Here is a 24094-nt window from a genome sequence, read left to right on the forward strand (position 1 = left end):
TGAGGGGTACATGAGTGTGTGTGTGGGGGGGTGGATGCAGGACCTGAGCCTGGAGAAGGAACCCTGAAGGAACAAGTTTCTGGAACCAGCTGTTCGGATGGTCCTGGAGTCTACTTTAACTCGCCCCTTGCCATTCCTGCTGAAGCTCGCCTGAATTTTCTCCACTATTAACAATGTCTTACTGGGGGAAAGTCTCTGAAGTATCAAATATGGGTTTTTCTTTATCTGAGAAAATAGAGAGCACTGGGATTTTACTTCTCTGTCTTTTTTACCTTGAGTTCAGATACAACGTGTGAAGCTGTGCCAACCATTCAGCTACCAAAAGAGGAAAAGCAAAGACATTTTGGAGATTGGGGGCAGCAGCAATCTGCCTTCAGGTTTCTAGTTATATGGAAAAAAGACAGATCATTTTTGTTTAAGTGATTCTATTTAAATAGACATTCTTTCCTTTTAAGTTGAAAACTACATTGGTAGAAATATCAAATGAAATGGCGATGTTGTGAACCTGAGACCCTGCAAGTGGAGTATAGAGTCAAGGGGCCACGTCAGGAGGTTCTGGTTCTGGCAATACAGAAGCAGGTTATGTCCAGTTTCTGTTCCTGTATCTAGACTACAAAGATCCATCATAGTTTGTGTGATTCTAAGTAACAAGAAAAAGACTCTTCCCTCTGGGGGAAAGGGATTTAAATTTTCTTTAGATGATCCTCATTCCAGATGTTAAAAATGCCATTTGCTTAAATAGCTTTGGGGGAGAAGTGAGCATAACATTGGTTCCCTTTTCCATCATAGCTCTCTAGGATTTTTAAAAAGCTTCCCAAAAGAACAAGCTGAAATCAACCAAAAAAAAAAAATGTAGCTTTCTGGCTTCTGGAGACAACCAGTCTCTTGCTTCTGGGGACAGTCAGTCTCTTGCTTCTGGGGACAGTCAGTCTCTTGCTGTGCACTCGTGAGGACTTCAGGGCTATTGAGCCAGGCTTTACAACCCTGACACAATGTCCTGCCCTGGAGAAGGCCTAAATGTGACAGTTCTCCTGGACCCGGCATTGTTTTCAGAGGAGAAGGAGGAGAGCACCATGGAAGAGTCATGGGGACTAGACTCTGAGATATTCTCAACAAGCCCAGAGCAGATGGCTGTTGGGGAAGAGAGTGGCGTTTCCTCAAGCAGGGGCTTCTCGGGTCCCATATATCTGCGTACTTAGCTCACCTGCCTTTTGCTTCTATCTCAGTGCTCACAGACTGACAGGCTCTCTGCCCTCCCAGCTTCTCCACACATCCTTTTCAGGTTCTGTGACCTCTCCGACTTTCATCCACCAATACTGCTTATCTGACCACCACAAAAGCAAACAGATTCATGGGACTCCTTCCCTCTTCAATTCTGCTTTTGGAAGTTCAGAAACTTCCCTTCTAGGCAGGAAAAAGTAGCAGAGGAAGATTAAGAACTGAGTGGACCCTTCATGGACTCCCAGGAAGTCAGGAAAGGCCTCCTCCCTTACCCCCTCAAGCCACTTATTTGAGAGTGTCCCCTGGTGACCTTGACACTCTACTCAGAACATTCTGCTCACACCCTGCATTCTTGGTTAATCCCTGTTGCCGCCTTTACTTTAATCTCTGTCTCACATAATTTAAATCCTTTTCCTCAATCAGCCAATCGCCAAGTACTAGCATTGAAACATTTTAGAATAACCTGATTCGGTATCTCCTGGGTAATAACCTACACCTAGTTTCCTGAATTTCCAGAATGCATTTCATTTCAGAAGAAGCCTTGGGTTACTGAAGAAAAGCCCTCCCTGAGAGCTTCCTGGACGTTAGTCACAGCTGGTCTATTTTCAGAATTCAGACTGGAGTGTAGTGCAGTGGTTAGAATGCTCGCTTAGCAAGTGGAAACCCTGATTAGATCTCCAATGCTGCATAAACTGGGTGTGTTGGTGACTACCTACAATCCCAGCATTTGGGAAAGGAGGATTAGGAGTTCAACGTCATCCTCAACTAGCAAGTTAATTCAAAGATTCTAGAAGTTTCTAAGAGAAGCTAGAACTCTTCTGTTAAACTGGTACTTATCCACCCAACCTTCTGAAACACATAAAAGTTTCCAGTAGGATGTGGAATTCCAGTCACATACAGGTATTGAACCAATGTGTTTGCTCAAGAATATTGTTCACCTAATAAACTATAAGCTACAAATTATAGGCTAATAAATAATTGAAAGGAATATTATGTGTGCTCAAGTACAGCTTCCCTCTAATCATCTGCTATTGTGGACTCTAAACTCTGACAAGGCAAGCAATCCATACAGAAGAAGGTGCTCTTTGGCCAAGAATAAATTTGATTCCCTTTCCAACACATTTAGCATCTTTTGAGGAGTTTTTTGATTAAACCGAATAAACATTCAAAGGAAATTCAATAACATAGGAACTATTATCCCCTAATAAAACTTAAAAATAATTTCTGGAATGAGAATTCTGTCAAGCATTTTGTCCCTTCCATTGATCATTTGATTTGTTCCTCCACCGATTGTGTTTAAGGTAGATTAGACTTAGTTAACATGCAAGCCCAAATTGTCATGTTCTAATGTCTGTTTTCTATGTGAGCCTCACACTGTAACATAGTGATAAGACCTCTGATTACTGCAGTCTGTCAAGGCCCTAGTAACAGAGGTGGCACCCAGTACAGTCTTCTAGAATTCTACATCAAGAGAGGTGAGGGAGAGGAGTGGGAAGAAATGAGGAAGGCTAAAGAAAAGAAGGTAGGAGGGAGAAAGAAATTGGTTTATAGTAACAAAAGAATTCAAATGTTATTAAAAGAAATAGACATGCCATTATTCTAGAAAGCACTCTGCCCTCGGGCTCCTTTAAAACTTCTTCCCTAGCTCAGTGGGCTCAGTGTACCGGAAGGTGGGTGGGGACACACACAACAGAGGGGCCTATGGGACAGGGAACACCCAGGAAAAGGGGAAAACTCCATAAGGAAAGCTCAGAGACTGAGCAGGGTTGACAGAAGGAGACAGGGACTCCCCACCAGTGACCAGTGAACATCAATCCATGCTTAGCAGTACAGAGTCAGTGCAACAAGCCTGTGGTCGATAATGAATAACGATTTGTTATTCCTGAAAAGGAAATATTGGGGCACATGTGAAGTTGATAATACAAATTTGCCAAAAATAGAGAAAGGAATGAATATCTGGTCAATAAAAATAGAGGAGTTTGGGCAGGCAGGTGATGAATTTACACCCAAGGAATTTCTAAGAACATTTCTAAGTAACAGTTTGGAGCTGTAGTTTTTCAGAATTAATAGAATAAATATTGGGTAGAAGCGAAGACTGTCTAAGCTTATACGTTTGTTAAAGGAAATAAAAAACAGAAAATAAACATTAAAAGTACATGCGGAACCTTTGATTCACAGTATATATGATAGTTATGTGACACACAGAACGTGGTGAAGGTCTTAATAAATAAAGTTCTTAGGGGAGAAGACAGAGAAAACCTGAGCAAATATATTGCATGCAAAGTTTTAAAAATATAGGAAAAATGTTACTTGTAGCCTAAGTGATGTGTGAGAGTCTTCTGTTTGAGTTGATTTCATTGGTTAATAAATAAACTGCCTGGCTCATTTGATAGGCCGGCCCTTAGGTGGGTGGAGTAGACAGAACAGAATGGTGGGAAGGGAAGTTAATAAATTGCCATGCCTCGCCTCTCTGGGGCAGATGCCATGCCTCTCCTCTCTGAGTCAGACGCAATGAAGCTCCGGCCCAAGATGGACGTACACTAGAATCTTCCCGGTAAGGCACCACTTCATGGTGCTACACAGATTATTAGATATGGGTTAATCAAGATGTGAGTAAGAGGCTGGAACTAATGGGCCAGGCAGTGTTTAAATGAATGCATTTTGTGTTGTTATTTCAGGTATAAAGCTAGCCATGTGGGATCCGGGCAGGATGAAAAGCAGGCCTGCCTGCTGCTTCTGACTACATCTATGCAATAAAAATTCCGTAATAATCATGAAAAAATTATGTTGACAAAAGTAAGGAAAACTTGATATGCAGTTAATAGCCAGTGCTGCCAGCATCCTCTTACTGCGTCTCCTACAACACAGGTGTCTTGTGATGACAAAGTCTGTCAAATCAAGTGTTAGTCAGGGTTCTCTAAAGGAAAAGAACAGAGAATCACACACACACACACACACACACACACACACACACACACTACCTACCAGACATAGACAAACACACACACATACAGATATAATATATATATATATATATGTATATATGTATATATGTATGTATATATATATATATATATGATTTATTAGATTGGCTTTGTATGATTAGTTCAGTAGTCTAACATTGCTAATTCACACTGAAGAGACCAAGGATATAGTAGTTATTGGGTGCTGGAGGCCTGGGGAAGTCCTAGAGAGTTGCTGGATTAAGATTTAATATCATCATCAGCAATAGAATAAATGAACTTGCCAGTGAGAGTAACGGCAAGCAGGCAACATACAAGTTTTTTTTCTGCGCATGTCCTTTGATCTGGGCCACCAGCAGAAGGTGCCATCCATATTTAGAGTGGTCTTCTTGCTTCAAATGGTCTGATCAAGAGAATTCCTCACAGGAGTGCCCAGCAGCTTGTGTTTTAGCTGATTCCAGATGCAGTTAATGACAGCTGAGATTAGACATACACAGGGTGTTCAGATTAGAGCCCCCATGACCACAGAGAAACAGGTTTGGGGTGTTCTCACAGCCTCCTTACAAACACCGTGTGATAGGAGATGGATGTTATCTTAAAATGATGAAGCCATAATTCTGGCAGGGGCAAGGTTATGTAGGAGGATGCGGAATACCATCCAGAATCACAGAGAAGCTCAGCTGTGTGGATGCTCTGCTGGGTAGCTCCTGGCGTGCAGGAATTAGGCAGGAGTATGTCAATCAACCACACTCGTTTCCCCACTTTGTTTCCTCCCCCAACTTGTTGTATTATCACCCTTTTGGTTTTCCATATTCGAATTCCAAGTTGAGTTCTTGGTAGTCATTAGGTATGAGAGCTATGGAGTACCTATTCCTTTCAATATGTGTTTTCTCAAAACAAGCTGCTTTTCCAACAGTCTGCCATCTTCCCTCATTATTGTTTGATTCTGAGCCTTCTGAATGAGCTGGAAATACCAGAGTTTGAGGTGGGATGGCCTGTCCATGAGAATTCCTCAGACACTACCTCCCCGACCAGAAGACAAGTTCCTGCTATCCCGGCTTTATCAATTGCACGCCTCCCTAGGAAGAAGGCCATCTTTTCTTTTTTGTTACACAGTAACTACAGCTGGCCCTCCATATCTGTGGATTCTGCGTCCATCCAACCCCCCAAAATTAATAACAAAAATGTCTGTACTGAACACATATGGGCCTGTTTTCTTGTCCTTATCCTCCAAGAAATACATTGTAACAATCATTTATACAGAATTCACATTGACCTGCCTAGGTAATCTAGGGATGGGTTAAGGCACACAGGAGGATGGGCAGGGTTATGGGATAAGATTACACCATTTTTATAACAGATTTGAGCACAGGTGGGTTGTGGCATGCAGAAGACTGAAACCAATTCCATGTGGGCTACGGAGGGCAGAGTGGTTTGCCTTCTTCTAGATTGTAGAGATTTGGATCTGATTTATCCAAATGTTAGTTTTTTATTATCTCAAGAGCCTAGAGCTTAAATAGCAATTTAAATGTTAATCCCAGTTCTTGGTACGTAGCAGACACTTCGTTTGTTTATTCAGCAAATATTAATTACTCCATAGACTCAAAGCACAATAGGTTTTCCGATGATTTCTAACAGCTGTGACTTGATGCGTTGTGGGAATTCGAATGGAACTTCAGAATTTAATCATTTTAAATCTCCCAATCCACCTCATTTGTGGTTAATAAGGACATCCTCTTGTGTGCCAAGAAAGAGTCACAAGGGCCCCTGTTGAGGTGCATATGGAACATTGGTACTTCTATTGTGGAATCTAGAGTTTCCTGGCAACCAGGACACTGAATCTCATAGTAATGTGAGCATAGCTCCTTACTCCAAGTCCTTATTGGCACGAGAACGATAAGGGAATGAGAAACACAGCCACTAAAGCTTGGTCTATGGCTCCCAACACTGCTGATTAAACACCCTAGCCCAGTTGACTAATTGTTCCTGCACAACTAGAAATGTCCATGCAGTCAGTGAACATCTCCTAGAGGCTAAACTAAGAAATACACTTTAAGTGGTTATCTGGAGTCTGTTGAGTAGCTTTCCCACCTGGTGGAAGAAGCATGTGTTTAATTTTGCCACCCATGAAGATGGTCTTGCTACTGAAGAAGATCCAGATGTTTGGTCTTTCCTCCAAGAATAAATTCTCCTCACCTATGACAAGACCTAATGTAGACCATACCCCATCCGGAGACTTGATTTTCAGGCTTTATCTCTGGTCTTCGTTATAAGTCTTCCTTATCTCAGTGCCCACCACTCAGGAGACTGGACAGCCAAGGGCCACCTCCCAATGTGCCCTTTCTCAGCCCGTCTCCATTCACTTCTGTCTATGAATTCTTTGCTTCACTCTTTTCCAGGTTTTCAAACTCAGCTCACCTCATTTTTAGAATGAAAGTCTGACCAACCATGACCACCTCTCCTCAAGTCCCTTATTTATAAGGGCTGCTGGGATGCTATAACAGCTCATTCTTCGATGCTTCTCTGAGAACAATCTCTGCCCTCCCCATCTGACTACTACAAATTCTGTGGTTTGGAATGCGCCCCCCCCCCCCCCCGCCGACGCTCCGGCAAGCTGCAAGCTAACCGAATCATGTCCACAGCTGCACCATTTCTGAGACAGCCTTCCATTTCTGTTCTCTGCATTATTTCTATACAGCCTTGTATCAGTCTACCCTCAAGTCTACCCTCAAGGTGAATACTTCCCGGGTTCAGTCCTCAAAAGTTCACAGGATGACTCTTAGTGCACAGCTACTCTAGGTAGCCTGATCCACAGCCCTGCCATACACTGGAGGCCCAGCCAGTTCCCCATTCTTCATGCAGACTGTCTTTTGCCAACTTGCTTTGCCAGTCCCCAGACAGGTCCAGATATCTCAGAGGTGTTCTCCCCATGCCTGCTCTAGACATCTGTGAAAGTTATGAAAAGCCTTCAATAGAACAGCACTTGAATAAGTACCCATTTATGCATAGTTTTATAGTATTTTTCTCACACTGTGTGAGTATGAAGATGATCTAGCTAATGCAAAACAGAAACCCTCCCTTAGCTCTAGGTGAAACAGCTGGAATGGTGAATGCAGAAAATCAGCTGAGATGACACTGTTCCAATTGTAATTGCAAAGATATCCCAGCTGGGGTGCTGAAGGGATGTCAGTTATCCAAAAGAAGCAAACAAAAAGATGGGCTTTTCAAAACTGTATCATCAGAAGATGGCTTTAGGGAAGCATGAAGGTGGCCCTCTGAACAAGGCCATTCTTACCTCTGGGCTTCCATGTCAGCCAGGTGGCTACTGACCGCTTAGCAGAGCTTTTGAAGCAATACAGGATGAGAGAGGATAGGGCAAAGTCCTGAGTGTTAGATTCCTAACTGTTCAGTAACTATCCAGAAGTCCCCAGAGCTTAGCAAAATAGCAAACTATTCATGTCTAATTAAGTGTTTTCAGGGATCGAAGCTTTGCAGTCTCTTTCACTGAAATGACTGTTTGGCATAAGGTCATTTCTGTGCTAATGGAATTAAGAATTCATATTTCTGTTTTTGTTATTTCCAGCCAACCTAAACAAACCATCAGACTTTACTAGGGGCTCAGTACTTAGGTGATATGAGCAGTAAAAGCCAGACAGGTGGCGGGAAAGTCTTTGTTGCTGGCTCAGAACTGGGGCTTTATAAATCTACCTTTGAACCTTTCTCTGCAGTTTCATTTCCTAACTTGGAAAGTAACAGATATTTTCCTCCATCCTGTGTTTGAAATATCAGTCTTCAGCATCACACAAATAACAGCATCCACAAAAGAAGCCATGAAAATGTGAGGGCATCACAGTGCTCTCTCTAACCCTCACTCCGAGCAGATGATGTAGCTGTACCCCTTCTGTCACATATTTGATTACTGTCATGTGGAAGCCACACATTGCTCTGGCATCTAAACGGTGTAATCAGCATTGACCTAAAGCTTATTCCAAGCCAGCTCCGTAGCCAAGCTTTGGATGAGATTTGGATCCAAACGCAAATGAAGATTGGTTCCAACGTGAAGGCAGAAAGTAAAGCGATAAGGCGATGTCACCGCTTTGTGTCAACCTCTACTCAGTTTGCAACAGGAATCCAGCATGTCGGCAGGCTTGGGCTGAGCGCTTCCATGATCAAAGCTGAATCAGGATCCAGGATGCAGCATTTTTAAGCCAAGGAGTCCACTTGTTTCAACTGCTTTTTCTTATTTCTAAGACTGAATACAGAGATGCCACAGTGACAAAGTTCTGATGGGTGAGTCACCAACATGGACGGCTTCCCCAGGGATGCTCAGAGCTTGGCATCAGATAACAGAGAACACATAGCTACGTACCCTATTTGACAAGGCAAAGAAGTCGTGCACCTTACAATTGGCAAATAGGCATACCTTAACAACAAAAGTTTTATGCTTTCTAGGTTTTCTGTGAGAAAGAGGATTCCAGCTGCATCTGGATAAATTATGACTTCCACTCCAGACAATCCTGACGCATAGAGTCAAGAAGAGCGATTAGATGTTTTAGATTTCCCGAGATACATTCAATTGCAAATGAACCTCTCTGGATTTGGTATCTACTATTTAATTATTTAACATGTTTATTAACACTCTTTTTGGGCCGCTGTCTTGACTTTCTATTGCTAGGACCATGACTAAAAAGCAATTTGGGGAGGAAAGGGTTGATTTACCTTATCCTTCCAGGTAACAATCTATCAGTGAGGGAAGCCAGGGCAGGAACTCAAGAAGGGCAGGGACCTGGAGACAAGAACTGATGGGTTGACCATGGAGGAGTGCTGCTTGTTGTCTTCATTCCCACGGTTTGCTCATCCTGCCAAGGGCCTCCAGAACCTAGGTTTATCATCCCAGAAGTGGTACAGTCCATGAGCTAGACCCTCATACATCAAGCATGAATCAAGAAACTGTCCTCCCGCCAATCTGGTAGGGGAAATCTCTCAGTTGAGGCTCCCTGTTACCAAATTACACTAGCTTCTGTCAGATTGACTTTAAATCAGCCAGCACAGCCATGCTGTCAGACCAAGGAGGGTCTGACTCAGCATCAGATTCATGAGCATCCTTTTGAAGTAATCCTACTCCACACCACCCACAAATGTACTGTGTGTCAGTCCTGTGTCAGCTCTGGCTGATATGACGTCTATAATGGGATCTTCTGATTCACCTCTTCAAAACTGAGCTGCAGTATACTGAGATTCCCATTCAGGTCGCTGACATTGCCACATCTACCAATAGTCTTGAGTTTCAAGGTCAATTGTCTGTAAGTCAGCAATCATGGCACCGAGAGCACTCTGACTTTAGGCACTGAAAATTCTAAGTTCAGGCCACAGGTGGCCCTTCGTAGGAAACAGTACCTTGTTCCATCCAGGAACTCATGGTGGTAGAGAACTGACTTCTTTGGTTGTCCTCTTCCCTTTGCATGCACATCATGAAATGCACTAGTGTGTGCATGCGCACACACAGATGCACAAATAGGTAATACGTAAATCAATGCAAGGATATTTAAAGCGAAATATTTTAAATATTTAAAAAGATAAAAATGACAAATTCAAGTATCACTTCAACCCAGTTGTTAGACATCTGGCTGGAATTTTGCTTCATCTGACCACTAGGGGGCATTTAGTCCTCAACTATATCCCGTGAAGGTCAAGAAAGGTCTTGGATACCATCTAGATGGGGGTGAAGGTAGGATCACTGCTAAACTAGATAACAGGACAATAGATTGGTACAGATGACAGAAAGAACAGGGAGAATTTGAGCACCATGTTCAAAGGTAGTGACTTGTCTTATCACCCTGTATCCAGCACTAAGCTAAATCTCTCCACTGTCACAATCTCAGCCAACCACTAACTTAGTCTCAGATGGATTTTATTTTTACCATTATTCTGGAAAAAAGAAAACCAAAGTCAGAGATTTTCTTGCCTACCATATGTCTTGCCTGTGAACAGACCAAATCCTTTGGATTCAGTCAGGTTCTGCTGCTCCATTTACCTGTGTGTGAGGTGTTACCCCTGTGGCCCTTTTTCCTCAAGTCCGAACACAGTAACTCTCTAAACCTTCATGCTACATGTGTGTGTATGTGTGTGTGTGTGTGTGTGTGTGTGTGAATAGCAAAATTAGCCAGCATCTGAGTGTTTTCATATTTGTATTTGTATTTGATAAGAGCTACACCTGCCTCATGTTTTATTATCCTTTGTAGCGTCAATGCTTTAGCTTATTTAATCTGGTACACAGTGGATAATTAATAAATGTTACATAAGTAAATACATCCATAAATAATAAACAAATGCCAACTCTTAGGAAGAGCCCAGAAATCTATAGTACTGGACTTCCTTCAATTGGGAGTTTCCTTAAGACCACATCTAAAGTCTTAGACACGGAGAGCCTGTGTGGACTGTTTGTACAGGATCTGCCCATTGAACCCAGAGGAGAAAAAACCTTAATCTGCTTCCAGAGCAATCTCCAGCTCTAAAGCAAGTCCAGTGCTAGGTCACACTGACTTCCCAGCACTCCTGAAGGAAGTTTGCTTTTCACTGACATGGCAAACTGGTCATTGATTATACTATACCTTCAATCACTGCATGCTCCCAGTGGAGCAGATCTGAGCCCCACACCTATTTGAAGCTGGGATTCCTGAATCTGGAAGGTACTGCTAGTGTATACAGAAAGCTGACTGCCGCTGTAGTCCCAGTAGACAGAAAATTAACTTCTGTAAATGTGTCTTTTGGTGCCACCACTGTACTTGCTCGCCCACCACGTCTTCTACACGTCATGTCACTGTTGACCTTTCTGGAGCTGGGATCTGATTGCATTCATCACAGGCAGGGCTTTATGTGAGGGAAGGAGATCATGAAAGGGATTTAATCTGGAATAATAATATTGACTTTCAGTACTCGAAATTGAGTTCTCCTGCTCAGTTCTTCTTTTGACTTGTCTGTAAAATACTATCAGAGTAAATATAACTGAAAAACATTCTGTATCAAAACTAGAAAATAGGAAGCCAGGGTGGAAGGCACAGACTTGGAAAGTTCAAGACCCATCTGAGTCCATCCTGGGAAACTCAATAATTTTCTGCCTCAAAATTAAAAGGGAAAATGAGGGCACTAAATGCTTACTGGCATCATCAAGGCCCCAAATTCACTCCAAACAAATGAATATAAAGAGGAGGAGAAGATTAAATTAACACCTTCCCTGATGAAGAGGAAACATCACAAGCAATATAACTCCCTTTCTTCTTCACCTGAGGTTGGAAGAGATCAACAGAGACCAAAGAACTTCTAGGCAGGGGTAAAAATAAATCATTCTTTTGGCGCTCCAGACAATCTGAGAAAAAATGCTGGACATGTACAGAATCAAATAATTTTTATGAAAGGAAATTGCTCGAGGTATCAAAACGCTTCACTCTGTAAAACTGACTTTCTGAAAGAAATGAAAAAGTCTTAGAAATTCATCTGCATTCTCAGCAGACTTAAGTGGACACCACATTAAAAAGAAGGCATGAATGAGTACAGGGAAATTCTGCCTTAGCATGGAAATACTATTACTTCAGAAATACAAAGTGAAAAGATAGCTCGATAGGTAAGATAGAAGAGCACTTGACAAATTCTCATAAAATTTACAGTAAAGGAAGGAAAGCTAAATAGGATAGACACAAGAAGAGGAGAGAGACAGAACATCTAAGAGGTCCACACAGTCACCTAGACATGGCAGACGTGAGAGTAGACAGGGGTAAGAAACCATCATAGAAGTCAGTTTACCTGACTCTTAAAGTTGAACCTTCTAATATAAAAAATGTCAAGAAGACTCACAGTGAAAGACGACCCAACCTAATAACTTTGTGTCTAAGAAACATTGAAGGAAAGAACAAAGGATCAAACATCTAAATAGAAAAATGAGTTGCTGCAAAGACAAAGAAATCACCAGAAGCAAGGTTGCTGTGTACTTCCATGTTTGCAATGCATGTCTGCAGGCTATAAACAGAACACACTGCTATCACCCAGCATCAGATGGTATGCAGGTACAGAATTCCCTTCACCAGAGAGGGTTCAGATACTGCCCCAAATTTTCTAAGTAAAACCAACAGTGTTGCAGACAGAAATCAAGCAAACAGAAGCATGAGCTTGAAAAACCATAATTAATAGCTATATAATTCTTGGCTTATGACACTTTAATATACCTGCCAAAAATGATTGCTAGGAAGATACGTTAAAATTTATTAAGAGTCTAAGGAGTAATGCTCACAAATTATTTCAGCAGAACTCAGAGGCTTAGGAGGGAATGAAAAATCAGTAATTTCCAAATTGAGAAGCTCTAAAGAAATATATAAAATGAGTCACTGTCATATAAATCACCATTTGTTGTTTGGGAAAAAAAATTAAATAAAAGATCCATTTCCAGAAGAGTTTTTAGATACAGAAAGTGATAAAACGTTTCAGAAGAATGAGTTGTACTTTGGCATCATCTAGTCAAGGATTGGTATGGTTTCTCATACCCCACCATCTCCATACATATACACACATGCAAGGGGTACACAGAGCAGCGCTGCCTCTAATAGAGGCAAGCCATGTGTCTATTGAAGTGCACTACCGGTGTCTTCGCTCCTTTACGTTCACACTGTGATGGTTCCAAGGCCCTGGTCTAACCAGAAGCTTAGGTCTCCATTTGTAAATCCAGGGTGGAGAACTGAAACATTAGGCAATACATTCTAGGATTCACAGACCTGCTGGATTTATCCTGGACTTCTGACATGGATAGAGACTTGTAGAATATCCTTAGAGACTTGTAGAATATTCTAAGTGTTAGGATTCAGGCATTATGCTGACTCCTGTCACCCGGCGGCATGCACCCAGGCAATATCCTGGCCTACTCAGGGTCCTGTGACTAACACATCTCTCATAAGTACATAGGTGCAAAAGGTACCTCTAAGACACAAGCTCCGCCTACTCCTGCTCTCTTTCCTACTGCTGGTCTTTGCCTCTTCTTCATCTTGCTCTTTCTCTCTGTCTTTCTCTCTCTTTCTCTCTTCAAACTTTATCTCAACAAAGCTCCCACATAAGTTCTGCCTTCATGCCATGTCTGGCCCTCACACACCATGGACTCTCACTTGCCCTGTTGCCCCTTGGTAGGGATGTTTAGGATTTAATATGACAACCAAAGGGACCACCTTCTGCTCAGAAGATGCAATTGGGTAAGACAATTTGAGTACACCAAACTCATTTCCCAGTGTGCTCTACTCCCACAAACTTATAAGCTTCTCAACATTTTATTTTTACTTGATGTGTGTGTGTGTGTGTGTGTGTGTGTGTGTGTGGTGTGTTCTGTGCCAGAGGCTGACTTCATTATCAATCTCATCCTTATGTTTTAAGAGCATTTTTGTTAATTCATTGAGAATTTCATACAATGTACTTTGAACATATGCCCTTCCCTTCCCCAACCACATGCAACCTCTACCTTCTATACCCTTCCAACCCAGCTTTGAGATTTATTTTTACTGACCTCCACAGAGTTTGGTTTGTGTTGTCTGATTAACATTTTAGGGATGGAGCCTGCCCTGGCATGTGGATGACTTACATAGGTTATATCTTTAAAGAAAACTGGCTCTGCCTCTCCTGAAAACTAACAAATGTCAGTAGCTCTATGAATAGCGGTGGGATTTCATGCCCACCTCCCCTTTGCATGCTGGAGTTTTGCCTAGTTTGAATTTGTGTAGGTTTCGTGTACACTGTCACAGCTGCTTTGAGTGAGCACAGTGCCCTGCTGTGTCTAGAAAAACACTGTCCCCTTGAACTTACCCACCATCTCTGGCTCTTACAGTCTTCTGAAATCTAGTCAGTAGGGGTGAAGCATCCAAGTAAGGACCAACTTGGTTTCTCCACGTTCTGTGACTCAAGGACACACAGTCTTTAGCCATAGGTTAAGCCTATATCAAATGATTATCTAGCAAGAAACTTTGTCTCAAAATCTACAAGTTCACTGTCATTTGCTGATCAGTGAATTCTGTAGATCTCTGTACTTTCCTAGAGCAAAGATTAGAGACATGTGCCACAGTGTCTAGCTTTTACCTGTGTGCTAGGAGTCATAACTCACATCCTCATATTTTCACAAAGAGCACTTTACCCACGGGGCCATTTCCCCATTCTCCATTGACCTATTTTGTTACATTAATGGATGGATGTATCTGTGCATGTGTGTAATGCATGTAGGTATTGTATGTGTATATTTGTAATCAAGTATGTCACACCACATGGGTGGAGAGTATAATCAATTTGTTGGAGTCTCTTCTTCTACCATGTAGGTCACAGAAATCAAAGTCAGGTTTCCAGGCTTGGCAGCAAATGCCTTTACCCACTGACCCATCTTTTCCTTTCCATCAATCCATTTTTAAGTGAAATACTTTATTCTATTGTGTGAACGTATCACTCTGATTTAGTAACTTCTCCTGGGTTAAACAAGCAAGTGGTACAATATGTGGACCATAGTAAATAACAAATTAATAAACACACAACGTAACACAATGTATTTGTTCTTTCATGTATATGTTTATAAAGAATTCTTCAAAGCATTGGAAGGATATACACTATAATCAAAATTATTTTTGCAGAGAATTGTATTTGCTATAAAGAAAAATACGTGAGTAAAGTCTAAAAGTTTAGAAAGGATATCAAGAGAGGGACACTTAAATCATGAAAGAAAATAAAAAGCTATAGTTTTCTGGTTTTAACTCTGTTATGGCTTCCACCAGCTGTGGTGGATATGTGAATTCAACTCTCTGTGTATTGAAGTAGCAAGAAGCATTTTTGCTCGTCTGAAGAAACCAGCATGTGTTATCCCTTTGATACAGTGGCTGTGAATCTTGGCTTTCTTTTTAATTCCACGGTCAGTTTCTGTAATGGAACTAGACATGGCTAGGCACTGAGTACATTTCTTGCACTGACCAACTTAGGAAAAGTAATTTAAAAAATTGTTCTAGGGAGAGGGGGTTTGTAGCCTGAAACAGTTCCATGTTTTCTTCTGTTTAAAACTGCATTTGCATAGCCTGGAAATAGTGGGGTGTACCTGTAACCCCCAACACTCCAGTGGTGGAGGAAGGCAGATCTCTCTGAGTCAAGACCAGCATGGTCTACATATTGAATTCCAGGCCAGTCATAGATACACAATGAAAGAAAAGAAAACAAAAACAAACTATCAAAACTATATTACAGTGAGTATGTAAAGTCCCATGGGAAGCCACACGGCTTCAGAACAGCCACTCTCACTGGATAGAACTTCCTTGAGATGTGTGGATTTTGTATCTGTCTAATTTCAATGTGTAATGTTTTTTATATGCAAATTCTTTACAATAAAGTTTTAATTATTAGATAGGCAAAGAAATTAAATAAAAACACCAAAGCTTCCTACTATAGTTTAACATTATATATAAATTGCCTTGCTCTACGTAGAGTATGGCTTTAAAACAAAATAAAATTATGAAAATTTCAGGACAGGAGATGAATCTGGATACAATTATAGAAAGTGAGCTGACCGAGACACAAACAAACACATATCATAGATTCTTAGCTATAGAAACCATGAAGGAGTCCTCATAAGAAGAAGAAAAGCTGTCTAGGGAACCGAATGCCAGGAGAGCAGTGGGACACATAGACGTGACAGTGGGAAGCCTGGGGGAGGAAGGGTTACAGTGCCTGGGGGAGGAAGGGTTACAGTGCCTGGGGGAGGAAGGGTTACAGTGGGGTTGAGGAAATGGAGGAGATGGGAAGGGAGGATTCAACAAAATACATTTTGTTTGAAAATGTCATAGTGAAACTAATGTTTTGTGTGCTCACTAACACTAAGAAGCATTTTGATGGTATTTACCTTGGAATGGGGAATTGATTAAAATGGAAAGGGAGCCAAAAAGGATATGATCTGCATTGTTCTAGCTTCTTAAAAAATTAATTCTTCTGTTATCACATAACTTAGAATGAATTTCTGTGTTAAGTAGGAAATGGTGTTAGTTTTGAGCTCGGCACGCACATAGAGTACTAGCCATGGTTCTGTAGTCAATGTGAATGTATATATAATTATGGTCTGGGCTTATTGATGCTTCAGCTCCTGAGTTTGTTACTTTATAGTGAGGTGAAGAACACGCAGTCAGTATAATGTGTGTGTGTGTGTGTGCTTGTGTGGTGCTGAAGCTACCACCCACGGCTCTGTCAAGGCTAAGCAAGTATTTGACCACTGACCCAGATCTCCAGCTCTATAAATAGTGCTTTGAATTTTGAATATGGATTTTTTTCCCCTGGGCTAGCTATACAAAATATAGCTATGAAGTGATATTTTCAACTTTAAAAGGGGTTTGTTATTACATGATTCCACCGAAAGTCCACTCACTGTACAAAGTCTGCCCACATTGTGGAGGAGAATTCCCGTCATTCAAAATCGACTGACAGTGGGAGCTAACCACATCAATAAAAATACTTGCCTTCAGCATCTCAGATTTATATTTGGCCAAGGAGCAGAATTCCAGAGCCTAGCTACCTAACACACTGAATTTAGCCAGTTGAGATTTTTTAGTTCTTAGGCTGCAGTCCTGATCTTAAAATGATCTCTCCTGGACCATTTGGACTGATCTGGTTTTGATTTCTGGCTTCTTTTGGGCCCATGTTTTTTCCTGACAAGCCTTGAACTATATCTCACCTTGAGTCTAGCCTATCACAGTTCATCTGTTTATTCTCTATTGTGGATGTCAAGCAGATAAAAAGCTTCATTTGAAGTGATCATGGAAGATATCTTCTGAGGGACTTGGCATTTTAAGTGAGCGACAACCCCGCTCTTCTTTTTTATTAATTATACATTATCCAGCAGAACTGTAATATTACCATCTTATGAAATTTGTCAAAGGAAAGAGAGAGAGATAACCCATAATCATACTACCTAAAATAACCACTGTTAACATTTTAGTGCATTTTTTTTCTTTCCCTATGTGTGTAATTTTGCAAAATTGTAATCATACCCAGTATAAAATTTTTTCATGTTTTCCCACTTAAATATTATATTTCAAGTATTTTTAATGTCACTACCAAGTCTTCATCACTTCACCTTTGATAGCTGCACAATAGTTCACCAAATCAAAGAGTTTGGTTTATTTTTCTATCTTATTATCTTCGAACACTTTTCCCCCCATCTTTGTGGCTGTATGATTCTTTTATACACCCTGACCTCTCACAGGGAGTTAAAATTACTTGGCCAAAGAAGAAGAATTTTCTTTTGGGTCAGTTTACTCTACTGCTTACATCAAGGAGTGGAGCTTCCCTGGGCTGGGGAGGAGAAGGGAGTAAAGAAAGGTTCAGATAAACAGTCCACTTCCAAGCAAGGTGCCTGTAGCAGTCTTCCAAGGAAGCACCTGGTCCTTTATCTCCATTCTTACAAGCTACTCTGTTTCTTTCTGGAGGAACAGCTGATGACCCCAAGCAAGGTGCCTGTACCAGCCTTCCCTGGAAGCACCTGGTCCTTTACCTCTTCTGTTACAAGCTACTCTGTTTCTTTCAGACAGAACAGCTGATAACCCTGTGGGTCCTGTTTGTCTTCACCATTGTGGGAAATTCTGTTGTGCTGTTCTCCACATGGAGAAGCAAAAGAAAGTCCAGGATGACCTTCTTTGTGACTCAGTTGGCCATCACGGGTAAGTGACTGTATCAGCCAGAGACAGGAAAGCTGTATCCAAATTCCTACAGTGTCAGTAAGTTTGGTAGTAATTTCTATAGGGATACAAATGCCAGGTTGGTACATTTTCTCTAATGAGTTAGCACCTTTACATGTCCATGATACTCCATTATGGAAACAATTTCTTATGTTAGCAACATGAAAATGGCACTTCCAGTGTCACCACAAAGATCTGTAGGGTTTCATCCTTTCTATACACAATAGCCTCCCTAGTACTCTATGGCCATTTGATCTTTTCATCCCATTTTAAGAGCACAGGAAATACATCCTTCCTAGAAAACCAACCACAGTGATCTATATTTACTGATAAAATGTGACATTTCCAGACCTTTGCAGATTAAAGTCTATGGACATTGCTTTCAAAATACAGGTGATGTGGAACACCTCTACTGGAAGTAGCATGAAAATAAGTTAATAGCTAGGATTTGAAAGATCAAATATGGGTGTTGGGAATGTCCAGTTCAAGAAGGGTGAATACAGCACATCTGGAAGGGGAAGAAAGAACTATACCAAGGAAGGAACTGTACTCTGGAAGGAAGGTCCCACGTAGCGGGCACAGTGGTAGAGAACCTGTTTAAATGGGATAAGAAGGGGTGGTAAAGGGAGAGCATTGCTCCACAGGCCAGAGAGAGAAGGGCAAATGAGGCTCACAGCAAGTCCATGCAAAACAAGGCATGGAGCCCCAGGATATGCTAGCAAGAGGGATACCGGAATAGTTTTATTGGGGTTAGATTATAGGAAAAGTATAAAAGAAAGAAGTGTTGTATGTGCTAATAAGAACGATGGTAAATCTCCACAGGGATGGCTAGCAAGTCTCAATAGGTGCTGCTTCAGCTGCAATATGGCTACGGGCTTCTTGGGAATTTATGTTTGAGCCACAGTGTGAGAAGTAAAATACTATCACCTTTCTCTTAAAGAAAATCGGTGCACATTTTATTTATTTAATTATATTTCAATTAATTTTTAAGAAATTCAGACAATGTATTTTAATTATATTCACTTCTTTCCTCCATTTACCCCAATACGTCCCTGCCTACTGAAGTTAATGTTCTATCTATCTAACAATATCTCATATATATATATATATATATATATATATATATATATATATATATAGAGAGAGAGAGAGAGAGAGAGAGAGAGAGAGAGAGAGGGAGATCTATATAGGGAGATAATCATCATCTCTATCTCCATCATCACTATCCCCATCATCTCTATCTCTATCATCTCTATCCCCATCATCTCTATCCCCATCATCTCTATGTCCATCAACTCTATCTCTATCATCTCTATCTTCATCATCTCTATCTTCATCATCTCTATCTCTATCATCTTTATCTCTGTCATCTCTATCTCTATCATCTCTATCTCCATCATCTCTATCTCTATCCCCATCATCTCTATCTCTGTCATCTCTATCTCCATCATCTTTAGCTCTATCATCTCCATTTCTAACTCTCTCATTCCTTTCTCTATTTTTTTCTTTCTCAATCTCTCTTTAAACCCACTGATTCCAGTTTGTGTTAGTCAACTGCTCTTAGGTGTGGCCCTAGGGATTGGTCAACCTATTAGGGGGGTCACATAATTGAAGGAAACTAAGACTCTGCTTCTGTCAACAGCTATCAAATCCTCAGCTAGAGATGGGGCTTTGAACTCACTTTCCATGCTCGGATTACTTTCCTGACCTGCATTTGTGCAGGTCTTGTGCATGCTTTTACTGTGAGTTGATCTGTGCAGCTGCTTTGCTTTGTCCAGCAAACACTTCGTTAAACACACTCACTACCAATAACATTTAAAATTTTCTCCCCCACGCCCCTCTACATGCACTTCTGAGAAGATCCCTGATTCTTGAGGTAGAGTTTTGGCTTAGTTGGGCTTTCTATTGTTGTGAAGAGACACCCTGATTATGTAAACTCTTATAAAGGAAGACATTTAATTGGAATGGCTTGCATTTTCAGAGGTTCAGTCTATTATCATCAAGGTAGGACATGGAGGCATGCAGGTGGACTTGATGATGGGAAGGACCTGAGAGTCCTACATCTTGTAGGTAGTAGGCAGTGAACTCTCTCACCAGGAATAGCTTGAATGTATATTACAGCTCAATGTCGGCTTTCACAGTGACACACGTCTTTCAATAAGACCACACCTACTCCAAAAAGTCACACCTCCTAATAATGCCACTCCCTATGAGTTTATGGGGGCTAGTTATATTCAAACTAAAAAATTCCACTCCCTGAGTCCTATAAACTTGTAACAATATCATAATGCTAAAAGCATTTGATTCAACTTCATGAATTCCCATAGTCTATCACAGTCTCAACAATGTTCAAAAGTCTAAAGTTCAAAGTCTTTTCTGAGATTCATGCATTCACTTTCTTAACTGTAATCCCCTATAAAATTAAAATAATAATAATAATAAATCAAATATTTCTAATGTATAATGGCACAAGATATACATTACCATTTTTAAATATAGGGAAGGGAACATAGTGAGGAAAATACTGGATCAAAGAAAGACCAAACCCAGCTGGGCAAACTCCAAAATCTGCATCTCCATACCTGATGCCAAAGTGCTCTCCCCATCTCCAACTCCTTTTGTCTCTGTTGACTGCAACCACTTCTTTCTCTTTGGCTGGTTCCACTTTCCGTGAGTAGCTTTCCTCGGCAGGTATCCCACAGCTCTGGCATCTCCAGTATCTTATGGTCTCCCAAGCAATCCAGGCTTCAACGCCACAGCTTCATGCAATAGGCCTCCATTCAGGAACACCCTGACATATGTCTGGCCTCTGCAGCTTTCCTTAATTTTAGAAACAAATTCCACAGTCCCTTTTTTCTATCCTTAACTGTCAAGTTCTGTTTTTTACTAGGGCTAAGACTTAATCCCTCCTTCCAATCACATCTTCACTAACTTTATGTTTTCAATGGTTAGAACAGGCTTGCCTCAAACTCAGCTATCTGCAAGCCTCTGCCTTCCCGGGGCAGACAGTAGTTCTCTCTAGTCCTTTCTCAGAGACACCTAAGATTGTTCTTATTGTTCCTTCCTGAGCCATGTGATCCCCCTTTCTCCCTTTAAAAGGGTGTGTTTAATTCAATAGAAATCACTCTTTGTCTGTGGAGGACTACTTTTATTATGTTGACTAATGTGAGACGAGATATCCTATATGTGAGGGGACTATTCCTTGGGCAGAAGATCATGGTCTGTAGAAAATGAGGAAAGGGAGCTGAGTACAACCATCCATCCCATCCGTCCATCCTTTGTTCAATGCTTCTTAACCGTGGATGCAAAGTGACCATTTGCTTCAAGCTTCTGGGGCCTCTACTTCCTTTCCAGGAAACCCTACATGGTTTCTACCTGAGCATTTAATTATAGAAATAGGAAAAGAAATGAAATCAACAACCCAGTGCCCCTCCTCAACTTCATTCTCTAACAATTTCCAGTAAGTCTGGGTGCTTGAATTGTACTACTTGAGTTGTGAGAAACAACACTACCATTAAAAGATATGAGCAGTTAAAGGGCCCTCTAGTCAAGAAGGTGAGGGTGTGATGGAGGAATGTTTCTGAAGTCTCTCAGGCCAACGGAAGTCACACTGCTCACTCTCAGTGTTATCCAGCAAATGCTAAAATGTGACAGACCCCAAGAGAGGGCGATGGGGCTGCCGTTCATTGTGTCTCTCTGGCTGCGGTGTTGTAACCCACACACTAAAGAATTGTGTATTCCCTTATAGTATGAAAACTTAGAGGTAGAAAGGATATCAACCTGAAATTTATTTTTTCTCACAAATGACAAAGGAACAATTGAAATTTTATCATCTATTACCAAATAGGGAAAATACATGTCCTGTTTTAATTCACAATCTCATTAACCTGGGGTTAATTTATCATTGTGTTGTGAGAATGTTTTTATATTTTGAAGCTTCTAAAGGGTCACAGCAGAAATACTTCAAGTGAAGAAAGATTTTCCAGAAGTCAAAGATTGAGGTTCAGGGTCCAAATGTGATCTATTGTGGAAGCCTTTGGAAGGGCAGCACGAACAAGGGGCCATGATCTCCGTGTCGTTGTCAGCCAAGGTGAGAAGATATGAGTGAGGATGGAGGATGTAGACACATGCAGGCACCATGGAGGACCCCATTCTTAGAGACATCTGCTTCTCCCATGTCCCCGAGACTCCTTAAAGCTTCCCTACCCCAGAGCCCCTATAAGTTTTGTCCCTGGCTGCCTGTCTCCCCTGCTCCTTCCAGGTTTCCTGTGAGCCCCAACTTCCATTTTCATAGACATCCCATCTTTATCAGATCATGTGGCCTTGGTGTATGCAGGCCCTAACTGAGTGCACACCTTTCCTAACTGAGTGCACACCTTTCCTAACTGAGTGCACACCTTTCCTAACTGAGTGCACACCTTTCCTAACTGAGTGCACACCTTTCCTAACTGAGTGCACACCTTTCCTAACTGAGTGCACACCTTTCCTAACTGAGTGCACACCTTTCCTAACTGAGTGCACACCTTTCCTAACTGAGTGCACACCTTTCCTTTAGTTTTCTTTAAGATTACCTGTAGAAACATGAATTTTTGTGCATAAAAGATAAGTGGACATTTGAAGAAACATAATGGGATTGTTGAAAAGCAAATACCTTAAAATTGTGTGCTTTATGCTCGCACAACTATCAGCTGCCACGAGAGTTTCTCGGTTCTGTGTTGTTCCAACCCTGGGTCTTCTCTTTACTTTTTCAAACATGTTCTTCTGTTTCTAAATGTCTATTATCATATGCCAAAGAGTTATAACTTTTCCTTTGTTTTATTTATATTTTACTTTTGTCTTCTTTTTTACTCTGCACTAAATCATACCCTTTAGATTTCAAAGTCAATGGGTGCCTTTTATAGAGAGAAAGTGAGTTCCTGTCTAAGGAAACAACCCCAGAGCCAGTTACACTAAGGGACTCACCAGCAAGCACGTGGATTCACATTTGTGCTTAAAATTCTCATGGCCAAAACGAAACCCTTCTGAATTATTTTAAATTGTGAGGTTCATGGTTCCAGCTATGAGCATATTATGTGGTCTTATGTCAAACAATTTGAACTTGTCAGTTTATGCTCAATAGTATAACCTATAATAACTAGACAACTTTTAAACTTTTTTTTTAACAAGGTAGCCATCAGTACTAAAGCAAGCTCAGAATTGAGGGCAAGCAATACATCCTATAGAAATAATTTTAACCGAAAAGAGTTATAAAATGCAGTCCTTAATAAGTGCAAAAATATACAAATTTTTACATAGTATGCTGTGTTATATACACTTCATCTAAAGGAGTTAAAATATTAGAATTACTAGACCAGAAGATAGGCTATACCAACAGTTTCATTTTATACAAACTAAATAATTAAAGCAAAATAACAAGTTCATCATGTATACTTTAAAAATTATCAGTTATAGTCCATTCATAAAAGATGCATCTTAAATGTAATACACAAAAGGTTAAACTTTAAAGGAACGAGAACAGGATTGTGAATCAGTATTGGCTAGCTTTCCATTACTGTGACAAAGCAGACAATTATCTTATCAAAAGAAAATAAAACATTTGCTTTGGTTTATAATTTCATAGGCTTCAGTCCATTGTTACAGGGCTATGTTCCCTTTGGGACTCTGAGACAGAAAATTATGGTGGGAGCATGTGAACAAAGACTCACACGGTTAACTCCCAGTGGCCAGAACAAAAAGAATTATAGGAGGAAAGAGTCTCAATCTTCCCTTCAGGGCAAGCACCCAGTGGTCTAATGTCCTTCTACTAGGCTCTAACTCCTAAAGTTTCTGTCACCTCAAAGGAGGACCACAGGTGAGGGCTCAACCCTTTACCAGCATGTGGGCTTTGTAAGAACATTCAAGGTCCAAGCTACAAAAAGTACGTAAAGTGATTAAAAATAGCTAATCTCCCTGAATTAGAGATAAAAAGTGCCCACTAGGCTAATTCTCAGTGAAGCCATATCTCACAGAAGACCTGAGAACTGTATGTAGGTCTGCTGGTATACAATCCAGCCTGGCCCCAGATTCCAAGCATAAGGTCTGCAGTACAACTCTGCACTCAAGGAGGCAGGTTTCCCGCAGACTGAGACCCCAAACCCTAGATATTCTAGTTGTAATATGATATGTCCTGCTGGGGGTTGTATTTAAATG

General features: G+C 41.0%; 1 protein-coding gene across 3 annotated transcripts in view; it reads left to right on the forward strand.

The window, feature by feature from the left end:
• Npsr1 (neuropeptide S receptor 1) overlaps positions 1–24094 on the forward strand; it is a 194776-nt gene that overhangs the window by 11818 nt on the left and 158864 nt on the right. For all 3 annotated transcript variants that reach the window (XM_038323901.1, XM_038323903.1, XM_038323902.1), the window contains exon 2: positions 17755–17887. In XM_038323901.1, the coding sequence (XP_038179829.1) occupies positions 17755–17887 (133 nt within the window). The remainder of the gene's footprint in view (positions 1–17754; positions 17888–24094) is intronic.

The sequence above is a fragment of the Arvicola amphibius genome, chromosome 3 (assembly GCF_903992535.2).
Source record: "Arvicola amphibius chromosome 3, mArvAmp1.2, whole genome shotgun sequence".
Classification (NCBI taxonomy): Eukaryota; Metazoa; Chordata; class Mammalia; order Rodentia; family Cricetidae; genus Arvicola; species Arvicola amphibius.